Source organism: Tupaia chinensis, unplaced genomic scaffold, assembly GCF_000334495.1.
Source record: "Tupaia chinensis unplaced genomic scaffold, TupChi_1.0 Scaffold000384_1, whole genome shotgun sequence".
Taxonomy (NCBI): Eukaryota; Metazoa; Chordata; class Mammalia; order Scandentia; family Tupaiidae; genus Tupaia; species Tupaia belangeri.
In genome coordinates this window covers 1,070,937-1,085,872 of record NW_006159886.1, presented here as the reverse complement: position 1 = coordinate 1,085,872, position 14,936 = coordinate 1,070,937, and the positions used below count along the sequence as shown (strand labels likewise).

Genomic DNA, 14,936 nt, shown 5'->3' with positions numbered 1-14,936 from the left:
CATTGATATTCAGATCTAAAGGCGTTAACCAGGTTTCACATTTTTAATTTTATAGCTTATTTACTTATTTCTCTCATGAGACAGAGAGACAGACAGACAGACAGATATGCCCCCAAGAGGGGCCCGGCCCCAGCTAGCCAGGATCACAGGTGCACGCACCAGGTGTGGACAGAGACACCTCAAGATGTGAACCTGGGCGTTTTTGTGTGGCCTCCGCATCATGGAGTGCTGTGTTATCTCTGCCGCCGTGGCTGGCTGGGTTTCAAGATTTTTGTTGGTTTGGCCAGAGTACTTCCTAGGTTATCAAGCTATTCCTCTTCGATTATAGTGAGCAGCACATTTTCTTTAATAACAGCTTTATTACTTACTTACCATGGTATGTGTACATACACTAAAACACACCCTTTTATAGTGTGCATTCAGTGCCTCTGCTTGTCAACCAGAGAGAGGCGTTCCCCTCACGGGGGCCTGCTGATCAGCTGCCCAGGCTCGTCCTTCTCTTCCTCCTGCCCCCTTCCGTGCTGACTGGCTGGCACAGCCCCTTCCTGTTGGGCTGTATGCAAGAAGCAGGGCTGCTGTGCTGTGACCTGGGGTAACGCCATGAAGTGCTCTCCTGGTTTCCATCGGAGGACACTGTGTTATGCCTAGAGTAGTGTGAGTCGTATTTTTAAATTATTGAATACACTCAGTTTATAAAAAAAGAACAAAGTGTACTGCTTCATGCTGCAACACAGATGAGTCTGGACACTTGATATTGAGGAAAAGAAGCCCATCGCGATGAGCACGTGCTGTGTGAGCCGTGCACATGCAGGCGCAGAGCCGGAGTCTGTGGGACAGAGGGCAGGTTAGTGGTTGCCTGAGCTGGGGTCGGAGGAGGTAGAGACGTGGCAGCTAAAGGATACAGAGGTTTCCTCTTGGGGTGACGAAAATGTTCTAAAATTGTGCCATTGAACTGCACGCTCTAAATGGGCGAGTTATGCTACGTGAGTTATACCTTGATAAAGCTGTGTAAGTACCAGAGATCAAAGAGAGAAAAGAGCCTGTGGTTACTAAATAAATGGGCGGTACGGGGGCCAGCAGGTGGCGCAGTGGTTAAGGTGCTGGACACTCCCACATGGTTCAAGTCCCAGACCTGGTGGCTGGCTTTCTCACTTTCTCTCTCTGTGTTCCTTTGGTCAAATTAAAATAAATAAATTAAATTAAAAGTAAATAATTCTTTAAAAATAGATAAATAAATGAATAATGCACATGGAAATGTTTGAAAATTTTGAAGAATTTCAAGACAGTAGCACAAGTCAGCCATTCAGAGCCTCTCTAAGTGCCAGGCTCTGCTTCTGCACAGGCCACATGCTCACGAGGCAGGCCCTTTGTGTGAGGTCAGACTTGGGAATCTTCCATGACTCGGTGGCGTATAGTGGTTTTCTGAAGCAACTGCAGAGAGCCAGGGCCTTTCCTAATGGCCTCACTCACGCCAGCTTGTGCAGTCGCAAACCTGCCAGTCTTCCCTTCCCTTTCTTTCCCCTTTTTATTTTTAACTGGTGCTTTCCTAAGAAACACAGGCTCCTTTATCATTTATCATGCCCCTCTTCCAAGTGCACACTCATTCACTGCACACCTTCAGTACACACACAGGGCGGGGGGTAAACCCAGATCTGCCATTTTGCCTCTTGCACTTTAGGAGCTAGATAAAAAGCATTGGTTAAAACTAGGTTGGGGGGGCGGTGGCAGGTGGCGTGGTGGTTAAGGGCTCGGGCTCTCACATGGCTGGCCACGATTCTAGTCCGGGACCTAGTGGCTTGCTTTTTTACTTTCCCTCCCTCCCTCCCTCCCTCTCACTCTCTCTCTGGTCAAATTAAAATAAGTAAATAAATAAAGTTAAATAAACTAATTCTTAAAACAACAACAACAACTAGGTTGGAAGGGTCAGTCCATGACGGCATGATGGATAAGGCAACTGGACCCCACGTGACCAGTGATGCATTTTGAACCAGACCCAGCAGTCTGAGAAACACACCGGGCCTGTGTGCAAGTGTGCCCAGAATCCCAAAAGAGGGAGAGATGGAGGGGAAGGGATTACAGTGTGACCATGTCCCAGGGGGAAGTGCTTTCTTACTTTCTCTTTCTCTCTTTGTGGTGCATGGATGTACCTGCTTGCAAAATTAAAAAACAAACACACAAAACAAACAAAAACCAGGTCAGGGGCTATTTGAGTAGTAGGACATTTTCTAATAATGGGATAGGATAGGAGATGGCCTGCTGGTGGCAGTGGACGTGGGCGGCTCGGGCATCAGTGGTTTTTATGTGGAATTGTGGTCCAGGGAGTCTCTGAACTGTGCTTGCATTTAGGGTAGTGGGGAGCTTTTACAGAACACATAAATGTGTATGTTTAGCTGGCAGAGTCGTTTACTTAGAGGTGCAGGGAGACTTATCTAACTTTCCTTTGGGCAGCTTATTTGAATTCTGTGCGAATGTTTCTGCTTTACCTCGTAATCTATGACTCACAGTGGTGGAGGTGTTGTGGCTGGGCCTAGGTAGATAAGTGTGGGATTGCCAAGATTTCCTGGGTTTTGAAGTCGGACGAATCTGGATTTGAATGTTTATAAGCAATTCAGCTTTGAGCAGGTCACTTCTGTGAGTCTCCACTATTCAGATCGCATGGAATGGGGCATTAGCCTTCCTCAGGTTGTTGTGTGGGTTCCGCAGGCACTTGGCATGAAGTGCTCACCCACTTCTAAGTAAAGGAACCTTTTATTGTCACTGCTGTTGTTAAGCTATCACAATGGAATGGCTTTTTGTTTTTTTAATTTAACCAAGAACCATGAGAGCTCAGAGGAGAGAACAGAGTCGCGTGAGAAAGCTCGGGCCGGCTGATGAGGAGAGCCGACACCTGGTCAAAGGCTGCACGGTGTCCTGGAGTGGAGGGGCAGGGCACGGGGACAGCTGGGTGGAAAAGCTGGGGCTCGCTCACATCCTGGAGTGGAGCCTGGGCTTTCACGGTGGCTGTGGCAGGGGCTAGAGCCAGACAGTGAGAGAAGACCGCCCTTCCACACATACATTTTTGTTTTTTAAGAGAGATTATTGCCGTAGGGTACATATGCTTGCTGGAGAGACAAAGTGAGAAATGATCCCTGTGGGGATGGCCACGCTGCTATCCCTTTGCCTTCATTCTCCTCTCAGGACTTTGGGCATGCATGTACATGTGCTTGGCATGATTTTCAAGCTGCCAGGTCTGGGACTTAAACCATAATCGGCCACGGAGGAGTCCAGTATCACCCCAACCACCTCACCTGCTGCCCTTCCACACCACCAGCTGTACGCTGACAGCGTCTCGTGGCTGATGTTCGCTCAGAGATGACATGGTTGAGTTTCTGTGTTAGATGACTGGATGCTCAGGTAGATGTCGCAGAGGACGGAGCACGGCAGAAGTGGGGAGGCAAAGACTGGTAGGAGGCTGCGGCTTTTGCTTTACTGTCTCTGTGTTGGATGCGTGTTGCAGATTAACCGCAGATGCCTGCCCTGTGGTCCCTAGGTCCTGACTGCATTGCAGAAAGACAGCCGGGAAATGGAGAAAGGAAGCCCGTCCCTCAGACACTGAGGCTGCAGACGCAGACATCACTGGACTCGGCACCGAAGCAGATCCCCAGGTGGCTCCTGTGTTATGGGCTCATCCTGGCAGCTGAGAAGAACAGGGGCGCTTTTCATGTGTGATTCCCAACACTGGAGTTGGCCTTAAAACAAAACAGAACTTCTAAAGAATTAAACCAAGGCTTAGCCTTAAGAAGCTCAGTGGAACGATGACTGGATGTTGACCGCGGCCAACCACTGCATTTTCTGCATGGTTTAAAGATAGGGCAGTGGCTAACCTCCCCCCTTTATTTCAGCGAAAGCGAATTAAATTGTAATGCTCTTATGTCAACTTCCGAAAGTATATCACAATCATTTTTTAGCCAAGATGCATGAGAAATGTTATTTGGGAGGTCTCGGAGATGTTATTGGCTCCTATGTACGTATTTTAGATGAGAAAGGGATTGCTGACTTAGTTATCGAGGTGGTCATTCCAGAGCTGGAGGTCGCGTTTTCAAAGCCCACCTACCAAAGACAGCACGAGAGGAAAACGGGCTCTCATAGGGTCCCTGCTGCCGAGTGCTCACGGGCTCCTTAGGAACCAGCCCAACCTTCGGGTTGACGTTTTACCATGTTGCCTTGACAAAATGACGGTGTGAAGGCTGAAAATGCATGTTGAGGTCTGGGCGTAGCATACTGCCCAGAGGTCGCTCCTGAGCAAAGGTGAGAATTTCAGGCAGCTAGAGCTGTTTGCAAGGAAGGCCTTAGAGCTGCTGGGAAACAGAATGCAGGTAGCCCCCTTTAAGTAAAAGGTTGGGAAAGAGGATGTTCCGACTCACGCCCTCTCCCACCCTCCTTGTTTTTGTGGAGAAGGTACGGCAGTGGGAGCAGCAGCGTGTGGGGACCTCGCTCCCTCGCTCTCTGACAGTGTTCCTCTGCCTTTGCCACTTGAACAGCTGGATCCGTCCTAAGTGCCCGTGATCCCTTCTCCACGCATTTGGCTTTAAACTGTTGTTTCCCAGACTGTTGTGAGGACGGAGGAGGGAGCAACACATGCTCAGCAGCCAGGCAGTCTTTTCAGAATATCTGTACCAACAGCCCTTCCGATTTCAGCGGATTCTCCCAAGTTCCTTGGCAATTTTTGTTCCAGCTTTTTCTTGCCTGATTTTGAGAACTTTGTATAAAAACGTTGGTTATTCAAATTCGTAGAAATAAACAGTTTTTGCACAGTCCAAAGGACAGGCTGGTACCCACAGAAACAGGTGCCCATGTGGTACTCCACTGGCGTGCTGATCTCTGGGAGTGGTCAGCAGACCAGGAACGAGGGCACACTGGCCATGTGGCGAGTGCCTTGGTGTGGCTGGCGCGCTCCAGCCCTCAGCCGTCCCTACCCCACGCGTGACCCAGTGTCTGGTGCTGGGCGTCTTTGGCTCTGACAGTATAGCATGCAGCAAGGACACTGGGCTGGGGGTGGGGGTGAAGCCTGACCTCGGCATCGTTTTTATAGGTTTTCTACATCTGCCATGCCTGCTAATGATCCTTCCAGGTGCAATAGCAAGCTCTTGAGCCAGTCAGCGGTCACTTTCACACTCTGCATTCCAGCTCTGTGCCACTGTGTGTTGTTTTCCCTGGAATCTCTTTTCTCCCCCCCCACCGCCCCCTTAAATGCTTAAGTGAATTCTCCTCACGGATCTCACTTTCTGTCCTCAGCCTTTAGATGCTGATTCGCTTGGCCTCTTGGAGGAGGTGTTCTGTGTCCATTGGAGGTCCCAGCAGCCTCCAGACCTAGCCATTCCCTGACGTCAGGGTGCTGAATGTAACCCAGACGGAGCTGGCCCCGTGGGAGGTGGGCTGCCCAAGCCCTCTGCACTGTTGTCCCTTGCCGTTGTACTTACGTTCGTTCCATGACGTGGGTGTTCTGTCCTTTGAAGATGTAAATATTTTCTTACTGTACATAGAGCCGTTCCTTAAGTCGTGCAGAAGATGAGGGTACAAGGGGCCTGTGCAGTTCGTTCAGAATGCTCCAACTTCACACTCACTCACAGCGGAGCTCTCAACACTGCTTGTTGGTTTGGCATAAATGTCTCTGGATAGCACCATGCGTGCACCAAGTTTTTAAACAGCATTCTGTGCTACTCTTGAGTACCTACCCGATCTTTCATTCAGAAGAGGCTTTCACAACCTGTTCGGGGATCACATGCGGTCTCTCAGAGACCAGCGAGCTCTCTCGGGCCGCCAGAGATGCAGAGCCGTGCTTCTCTGCTCATCCTTACTGTTTAGGTAAACGGGAAACAGACACCAGGATGCCACCGCCCTCGAAGGCCACACGGGCCACGTCACATGCCATTGACTTCTGGGGTCTAAGCCTCTGGGTCTGGGATTTGTGCAGCCTGCACTGCAGCGTTGAGAGCGGCGTCTCCCACCAGTCATTAGAATCTCATTTAAACCATGTTCACTTCAAAAGGTACTTTTTAAATGCTCAGTTTTGACTATTTTCAATAGTTCACTGATAGAAAACTCCTGATAACACTTGCTACATATCATGTTTTAATTGCTGTACAGTTAACCCTTAACTTTATTTAGTAAAGTGTATCAAAGTAGGACTTTCTGAATTGTAAATATGTGGTTTTATTAAATAAAAGTCATGTAAAATTGTTATTTCCATTCACTTCGTTTAAAGTTGAAGTTCTCACTTCAAAGGATGGCAAAAAATTGGACTTTTTGAATATTTTAAAAGGTCCTCGTTAGGCTTATTAAACAGGGTGTGGTTGTGATCGTTAGGTCCAGGGATTCCGAGTGTGGTGCACCTCTTCCAAGTTGGAGGGCAACCTCAACTCAGACCTGGCCCTACCTTGATTTCAGTGCCCCCACTCCCCGCGTGTGCCACAGCCCCCACTCACTCCCTGAGCCTGCCACACCCCTGCCATGCTGGCCAGAGCCTCTCTGCGTTCCCTCGGGAACCTTCGCAGAAGCCTCAGGAGCAGGTGCTGAGGCCTGTCTCCACCCATGGTAGCCGGGCTCTTCCCAGTGAGGCCGAAGTCTGGTGCCATCTCACGAAGGTGCGTGCAGGACAGAAGGATCCGCAGGGCCACTAGACCCAGGTGGTCATTCCACTCACCCCGGGCTCAGCCGTGGAGTGGGCCCTGTGCCTGGAGTCCCAGCTCTCTCCTGTCCCCTGTGTTCTTGGAGGACCTATACTTGTCCTCCATGACTCTCACCTGAGTGGACGCTGCCAGTGCCTTCGTCACCCAGGGACTGTGCTGTGACTGGCAGCGCTCTGCCACCTTCGCCCCCAGCTGGATGCTCAGAAACAGTGCCCTGCTGTCCTGCGTCCTCGTCTGGGCTGTGGGGTGCAGTGGGAGAGCTCGGGGTTGAGGGTCCATAGCAGTCCTGTTGGCAGGCGCCGGGCCAGCTGCTGTAGCGGCGATCATTCCATCTCCGCAGCAGCTCTGCCAGGAGAGGAGCTTTTCCCGTTTCTAAAATGTGGCATGACAGTGACTCGTTCAGGTCCTGCTGTCCTTAGTGGCAGAATTGTGACTCCTGAGCCCTCACTCAGAAGCATGCTTGATTTAGGGCCTTCAAGAGCCCAACTCCCCTCGCTCTGGCCTCACCTCCAAGCGCAGGGGCTAGGCCGAGGCCTGGATCCGCTGATGCACTGGAGCTCCTGTGTGGGCAACGCTGCACACCTGCTGGGGAGGAGATGGAGCGGCTGTGCAGACGAGGCCCGGCAAGCTACGAGTGGGATGATTTCCCTAGAGAGGGCACGGAGAAGCCTTGTACATGAACACACCAACAGGAACTCCTGTTCCCTGAGTGCTTTACAACCACGGAGTGGGTTGACCGTTCAAAATCCACCGCCCAGAGCATGGAGCCTACCGTGAAAGCACGAAGAGGGAGCAAGACACTGCACTGCTGCCGTGTGGAGGCAGGGCGACAGCTGGATTTTCAGATGAGATGTTGGTCAGCCGATGGACGAGGAGACGAGTGTGCCCAGCCAAAGGAAGCCTGTGAGCCAGGGGCTGGCCGACCAGGTGGGGCACATTAAGATGTGGGGGAGCTTCTAGGGGTCTCTGGGAAACTGGTTGGTCTGCTTCATGTGGTATCATACATGTACTGATATGTTGGCTATGTGCCTCTTGCCCTCACCTGCCTACCCCGACCTAGCATGCCCAGGTATTTGCCAGTATATGGGCACCATCTAGCTCATGCCCTGCTCTGTGCTGTCTGTGTGCAGCGCCTGCTTGCCCTAGGCCATGCCAACCAAAGCCCCTTTCCCAGGATGCCTGAGTTGTGTGGGCTTTTGAGAACAACTTCCTCCCCAAACATTACAGCAAAATGAGTTACTCCTGGGCTTAGGCTTGGAGACATCATTTGGGACCCCAGATATGAAGTTTGTCTTAAATATTGTTCCTCTAGCTTCTTGCTCCTGCTCTGGAGCTCTTGGTAGAAAGAAGCTGGTCCAACCAAAAGTTAAACCACGTTCGTTTAAGGTGGTTTGATTTTTTTGCCTCTTATTTTTCTTTCTCAGGTTAAATTCACATTTTGCAGAAAGTCTCCATCATGATGTATACAATATACATATATATGGTTTTTCAACAAGGTAGTTAGATGTTAAAAATAGGATTTGGGAGAGGGCAGCAGGTAGCATGGTGGTTAAGGTGCTGGACTCCACATGACCAACTGCAGTTCAAGTCCTAGACCTGGCAGCCTGAAAATCTTGCCAGGCACCAGGTGCCAGGGGTACCTAAAGTCCTGAGAGACAAATGGAGGAGAAGGGATTACAGTGTGACTATTCCCCGGGTGGGGTGGGGTATGATTTTTCACTTTCCCTATTTCTGTCTCTCTGTCTCTCTCTCCCCAGTGAGCTCATGTGCCCTATGGCAAATATCTAAAAGAAATTAAAAAAAAAAAAAGAACAGGACTCAAGTTAAATCTGGTAGCCAGTTATTGCCAGTTAGAAACTCGAAGCTTCCTTTTTCTTTCCTGTCAACAAAGGTTTAAAAATTCCTAGGAACCAGCAGTTAGCGTAATGGCTATATCGCTGGACTCTCACGTAGTTGACCACGGTTCGCGTCCTGGACCTGGTGACTTAAATCTCACGCTGGGCGCGTGTGTGTGCGTGCCCAAGATCCCGAGAGGAGAATGGAGGAGAAGGGATTGCGGTGCGACCATCCCCCCTGGGGGGGGATTTCTCGCTTTCTGTCTCTTTGTCTCTCTCTCTGTCTGTCTGGCGAGCGCACATGCCCTATAGCGAAAAACCTCTCCAAAAAAAAAAAAAAAATTCCCTGCACCCCTATTCACTGGCTTATGAAGATTTAACAAAAATAAGATGATCTAATTATTTCAAATAAACAAAAACAAATTTTGCCATAAGTAGCTAGACTCATGCTCATGAAATGTAAACTTTCAGGATCATACACTCTTCAAGTTATGAATTAAAAAGAAAATTGAGATCCCTCCCCCTTCAAGTTTATTGTATAAAATTTGGAAGAATAGGAAAGCACAAAGAAAAATTCTTAAAAATTCCTTTTATCACCCAAAGACGAAGCTATTTTCATATTCTGACCTTTTTTTTTAATAAATAAAATTTCCATTTTATAACTGAGTACTTAGAAATGCACTTGGAGGGCTAGCAGCTGGTGTGGTGATTGGGCTGGATTCCCAGATGGCTGAGTCCCGGATCCTTCGGCTTAAAAGTCACACCAGGCACATGGGTGTGCCTGCCCCAGATCCCAAGAGATTTGGGAAAGGACTGTGGTGCGGCCACCGCCCCCATCCCCGTGGTGATTATTTCTCTCATGAGTGCATGCACCCTATTGCAAAAACTAAAAAATAAAACCACATGCACATCCACTTAAATAATTTAAAAAATCTTAATGTGGCAAGTCACCAAAGATTGATTTTTAGCTACCCATGAAAAATTGTTTCCTTTTTAGATGGCTGAGCTGTCTAGGTAGGTGCCCAATTTAGTCCTGCTCGTGCTGCTAAAACACAACCTGTAATGTTGAAGAGGACACTTCTGATTCATACCAGTTTAAAGAAAAGTCTGATTTCATATAACATCTCACTCAAAATGTGTTCAGTACTTAGGATTTTCAGGCCTATAGTTTTTGACAAGGAGGTGAGAAGACAAGTCTTTAACATTTGCTTTTAGCATAGAAATAACTTGAGTTTTAGGGGCTTCTAGCCCAGCTGCCAGCATGTGGAGCCCATTGCTGCTGGAGTGGACAGCTCTCTGCACCTGTAGTGTTTGTCTACTTTGACTCCAAGTCCGCCTCCCTGCCATTTTCTCTCAGTGGTTCCAATTCTTGAGAGATCCACTGTCTGCCTATAATTACTTTTGACTAAAGGACTTACCAGTGTCTGACACATGATAGGCATTCAAATAACACTTATTTTCAGGAGCACATGGGATTGGCATCATGTGAATGTATTATTCCAACGAATTCATCAAGTACCATTTATGTGACAGGCACTATGCTGTGCTTTCAGGGACGGCGTCCATCGGGACACAGATAACTACAGCAGTCGTCAAGCAGTGGATCAAAGGCTGTGGTGGATGGGCCTCTACGGGGACACAAAGAGCATTTCAGAAAGACTGGGGATAGAGAATGCTTTTGGGTTTGTGGAATTATTCCTCAGAAATCATCTAAACAGGTGAATTTGTTGCTATTTCATGATTAAGCACTCTCCTAAAATCAACTTAGGGAAAAAAAACACACTAAGAGGTAATCAGGGGGCCAGCAGGTGGCGTGGTGGTTAAGGGTGCTGGACTCCCACATGGCCAGCCGTGGCTCAAGTCCCAGACCTGACAACTTGCCTTATTTTCAATTATTCCTCAGAAATCATCTAAACAGGTGAATTTGTTGCTATTTCATGATTAAGCACTCTCCTAAAATCAACTTAGGGAAAAAAAACACACTAAGAGGTAATCAGGGGGCCAGCAGGTGGCGTGGTGGTTAAGGGTGCTGGACTCCCACATGGCCAGCCGTGGCTCAAGTCCCAGACCTGACAACTTGCCTTATTTTCTTTTTTCACCACATGGCCAGCCGTGGCTCAAGTCCCAGACCAGACGACTTGTCTTTTTTTTTTTTTTCACTTTCCCTGTCTCTTTCTCTCTCTCACTCTGGTCAAAATTAAAATAAAAATTAAAATAAATTTAAATAATTCATTTTTTAAAAAAGAGGTAATCAGAAGATTGTCTTCTAATTAATTACAACATCTCTAGCATGAGACACTATCATTTCAGAGAACATTGGTAACTTACTATGTAATCATTTACTTAGTGCAGATTTGCTTTGCAGTTTACGACAGTGCAGATCTTGCCAATCTCATCAATCTCCTTTCTATCTTTGTACTCTGAGATCTGCCTGTCACTGGACTTAAGGCTGGTGAGGGAGTGTTTGGACCTAGCTAATTGCCAATGGGCCAGTATCAGTTAAAAATGCCTCTTCTCCCTATAGTGAACCAGAGAAATAAAGGACACCATTATAATGAAGCCACTTGCTCAGTCAAGACACGGAGTACCACTGCCAATTTCACTTTGAAGCCTCTCCAACTACAGAAGCCAGTGGGCCAGTACTGCTTTCATTTTGAGGCAGAAAGAAAACAAAAGTTCTGCTTTCTGGTGATTTACTGCTTCACTCTGGCCTTGATGAACAGAGGAGAGAGAAGCCGAGAATTGTATAGAATAAGGAGAATGGAGGCCATAAGTCAAAGTTTTTTTTTTTAACTTTTCTCATTATACTATGGAAGTTAAAAAAGGAAATTTAATCTTTATTGGCTTCAAAGAAAATATAGTTTAGAAAACATGTCATCAGGGACCAGCAGTTAGTGTAATGTCACTGGACTCCCACATAGTTGACCGCGGTTCGAGTCCCGGACCCAGTGGCTTAAACTCATGCCAGGCGCATGTGCATGCATGCCCAGGATCCCGAGAGGAGAATGGAGGAGAAGGGATTGTGGCGTGGCCATCCCCCCTGGGGGGTGATTTCTCACTTTCTCTCTCTCTGTCTCTGCCTGGCAAGCACACGCGCCCTATAGCAAAAACCTCTCAAAAAAAAGAAAAAAGAAAACGTCATCAAAAGATGAAGTTATTGTGATATTCTCACAGCCAACCAAGTCACCTGCCAGAGTGGGGTTTTTACCCTTCCTTACAGTTATCTAGCACCAAAATATAAATCATCTTTCTTATGACCCGCTTAAGTTTAGGAATAGAAGAATACTTTTAACCACAAATCTGCACATTTCCAAATTTAACCCAAGATTATGAAAAACAAAACAAAGCAAAACCAAGCCCCGAGTTAACTGCTGGTACTGCATTAAAGAAATGGACCTGCCATGTGCTTCTACGTGAACAGAAGGAATAATAGACATCTTAATATTTTGATACAGAGGTGATAACACACACATAGCATAGTCCAATTGTCCAAATCCAAGAATAGCCTGCTGAAAACATAAGGTTAAGTCTTCTGTCATGTCAGTAGCCACCACTCCAAAAGCAAACTTATTTAGGGGAGTGCGTATTGAGTGCATCTCTTCAGAGGAGCCAAGAAAATGTTTCATTTAGAATTGAAGACTGCCAAAGAGGCAGAAACAAACATTAAGGGTTGAGCTTCCTTCCACTGAAAAAGGAAAGATGAAGGAACATCAGCTCCTTTTTCTGTTTATAGTTTTTCCTGTTTACTGGAGTTTTACAATTATTATCTTAGAAGCTAATGTAGTTGTGTAAAAGACAATTTAAGATTAATCTAGGGAATGACTGAACTTCTCATTGAGATAGTGACTCAGGACTACACAGTAAGTCCAAAGATAATTTAATTAGTGCACAGAAATGTTTTGTTACCCCACCCATTGAACCTTAAGCCCTCTTAAATATGGAAGAGCAGTACTCCTAAGTTTCAAGCACTGAGTTTATAAAAAATAGCTGATAAAAAGATGACACCTGTTCATGAGAAGTCAGTGTTGCCCTTCTTTTTATTTATATAAAGAACTATTCTATTTATCTTTACTTATTTTTAAAGTTTTGACCAGAAAGGAAAAGAGAGAGCAAGAGAGAGAGGGAGAAAGCAAGCTGCTAGGCCCAGGATTCGAACTGCAGTTGGCCATGTGGGAGTCCAGTGCCCTTAACCACCACACTACTGGCCAGCTCCCTTTTGTTTCTCTGGACCTATTTCACTTAATCCCATATAAAACCGACTGATAACCCAAGTTTTTACTCAGTATTAATTTGGAACTTAAAAAAATATGAGACAAATAGAAAATCTAGTTCCGTTCCAAATATCACAGACTTTTAATGAATGGCAAAAAAAAAAAAGGAGATGAAAAGCTAATGCAGGACGAAGTATACTAAGACTGAAATGTCCTGCTGACTCATCTCACCAACTGTATCAGGGGAGAAAGGCTTTGGCTTCCCTGATCTTCTGCTTCACACCTCTGCAGGACAAAGTCAGCCCAGCGTGATGGCGCTTCAGGGATTCCAGCCGCTGGCGGAGCATTTCATTCTTGGCCACCTGTTCCTCAAAGTCCCTCAGGAGGGATTCTTTGCCCAGAAGCCCACACTTCTGATTCAGTTTGATGTTGTCAAGCCGCAGGCTGTCTCGGGCTTGCTTGGTCTTGGTCAGGATGTCCCTTTTCAGGGCCACCTGAGCCTCAACTTCCAAGAGCTTGGCCTTTTTGTGTGCATTCTCCATATCCATAAAGTGCAACTTCTCCTTCACGTGTGTTACTGTTTGCACATTGTTGGTCACCTTATTGCGCAGCTTTAAAAGTTCCTCGTTTCGTTCCTCGACTTTCTCGTTGAAGGTCTGGTTCTCAATCTTAAGCTGTTCGAAATCGATGAGGAGCAGACCCTCGGTCATGTCCTCCTGGGCCCTCATCCTGGTTTCAAAATGCACCAGGCTCTGCCTCAGTTGCACGTTCTCTAGCCGCACGGCCCTTATCTCCTTCTCCTTTTTGTCCTCCAAAGCCTGGATCTGCTCCACCTCTCGCAGTGCAGCCTGGCGCCCACCCCTCATCCGACAGCTGCCCATAGCTTGCATCACCACCTGCTTCTTGAGGGCCTGGAAGCGTCGCCACTCCTTTTCTACCCTGGAGAGCTTCTCCTGGCACTGCTGCTTCAGGTGGCCCAGCTCCTGGTGGTACCACTCCAGGTCGTCCGCCTCCTGCTTCCTCAGGTCCTCCAGAGTGGCCAGATAGCGTAAGTACTGCTGCTCTTTCTCTGGGGACTCAGTCTCCACGCCCTTGTCGGGCACCTCGGCTGCGTCCAGGCCCTTCTTCTTGCGAATCGCCTCAAAGATCTTGTGCTGCAGGTACAAGTTGTAGCGCTGGTAGCGACTCCGATCTACCAGCAGGGAGCGGTACTGCTCCAGCAGCTCGCTGCGCAGCTGTTGCTCCTGCTGCTTTTGGACCTCTTCGGACCATTCAAACTCCTCGGAGTCGACACCTTCTGGCTTCTGCAATTCCTCACTTTTCACCAGGTGGTCTTCTCCACCCATCCCCTCATGTTCCTCGCTCGCTCTCTTCTCCTTTTCCTCCTCCTCCCCGAGTCTGTCTCTCTCGGCTTCTGGGGCTGAAACAGCCTCTTCCTCGTGGACCGAGGACAGCTCCAGAGAGGCCCGGGACGAGGCTTCCTTCTTCCCCTCCTCTGCCTGCTCCAGATCCTCCTTTTCCTCTTCCAGCTCCTCCAGCGCCTCCTCCTTCTCTTCTGCCTCAGGTTCCTCAGACGCGACTTCGGATCCGGGCTTGGCTGACTCCTCAATTACGGCCTCGGCCGGCCTCTCTGGCTCCCCCCGACCCTCCTCGCCCGCACGTTCTCGGGGGCCGCCGGGCCTTCTAGGTTCTCAGCCTGCTGGCTGGCGGCGCCGGCGCCTCCCTCCGAAGTCACCACTTCCTCTGTCCCCTCCGTCTCTGCCTCCGGCCCGGGTTCAGGAGCTGACCCTGGCTCTGAGGGTTCGGCAGGGGTCTGGGGACCAGAACTGGCCTTGCTCTCGGACAGCCGCGATGCCAGGCTTTCCACATCTCCGCCTTCCTCCACCACGCTCCCACTGTGCTCAGAGTGGCGATCCATCTTCGACCCTCTGGGTCGGAGCCACTGACCAGGGATGCCGGCTGTTTGGTTTCCTGGGGCAACCAGAGGCGCACGCGGTGGGCCAGACGATTGGCTGGGCGTTCGTGGCCCTGCCCCCCTCTCCCTGCAAGAGCAGACCAATGGGAGGCCGCGAGGAGGGGACGGACGGGATTGATTGGAAGCCGGCGTAGGCTCGCGCCGCGAGGGGCGTGGCGCGCCCGTCTGACTTCCTGTCAATCCCTTTCCCACCGCAGGACTGGGGCGGGGCGTCTGGGACGCAGAGGGCCTGGCAGCGGCGGGGCGG

General features: G+C 48.8%; 2 protein-coding genes across 3 annotated transcripts in view; one reads left to right on the top strand and one right to left on the bottom strand.

Annotated features, from left to right (window-relative positions):
- The window catches only part of TBC1D14 (TBC1 domain family member 14), a 127,217-nt gene extending 122,705 nt beyond the window's left edge, over positions 1–4,512 (top strand). For both annotated transcript variants that reach the window (XM_006153644.3, XM_006153647.3), the window contains one exon: positions 3,530–4,512. In XM_006153644.3, the coding sequence (XP_006153706.1) occupies positions 3,530–3,595 (66 nt within the window). In that variant the 3' untranslated portion in view covers positions 3,596–4,512. The remainder of the gene's footprint in view (positions 1–3,529) is intronic.
- An 8,302-nt stretch (positions 4,513–12,814) lies between these two features.
- Positions 12,815–14,880, bottom strand: CFAP184 (cilia and flagella associated protein 184). Its single transcript, XM_006172291.3, is given in 2 exon segments — positions 12,815–14,381; positions 14,384–14,880. Coding segments are annotated over 2 exon segments (1,677 nt in total). The 5' UTR covers positions 14,633–14,880; the 3' UTR covers positions 12,815–12,953.
- Positions 14,881–14,936: the final 56 nt, after the last annotated feature.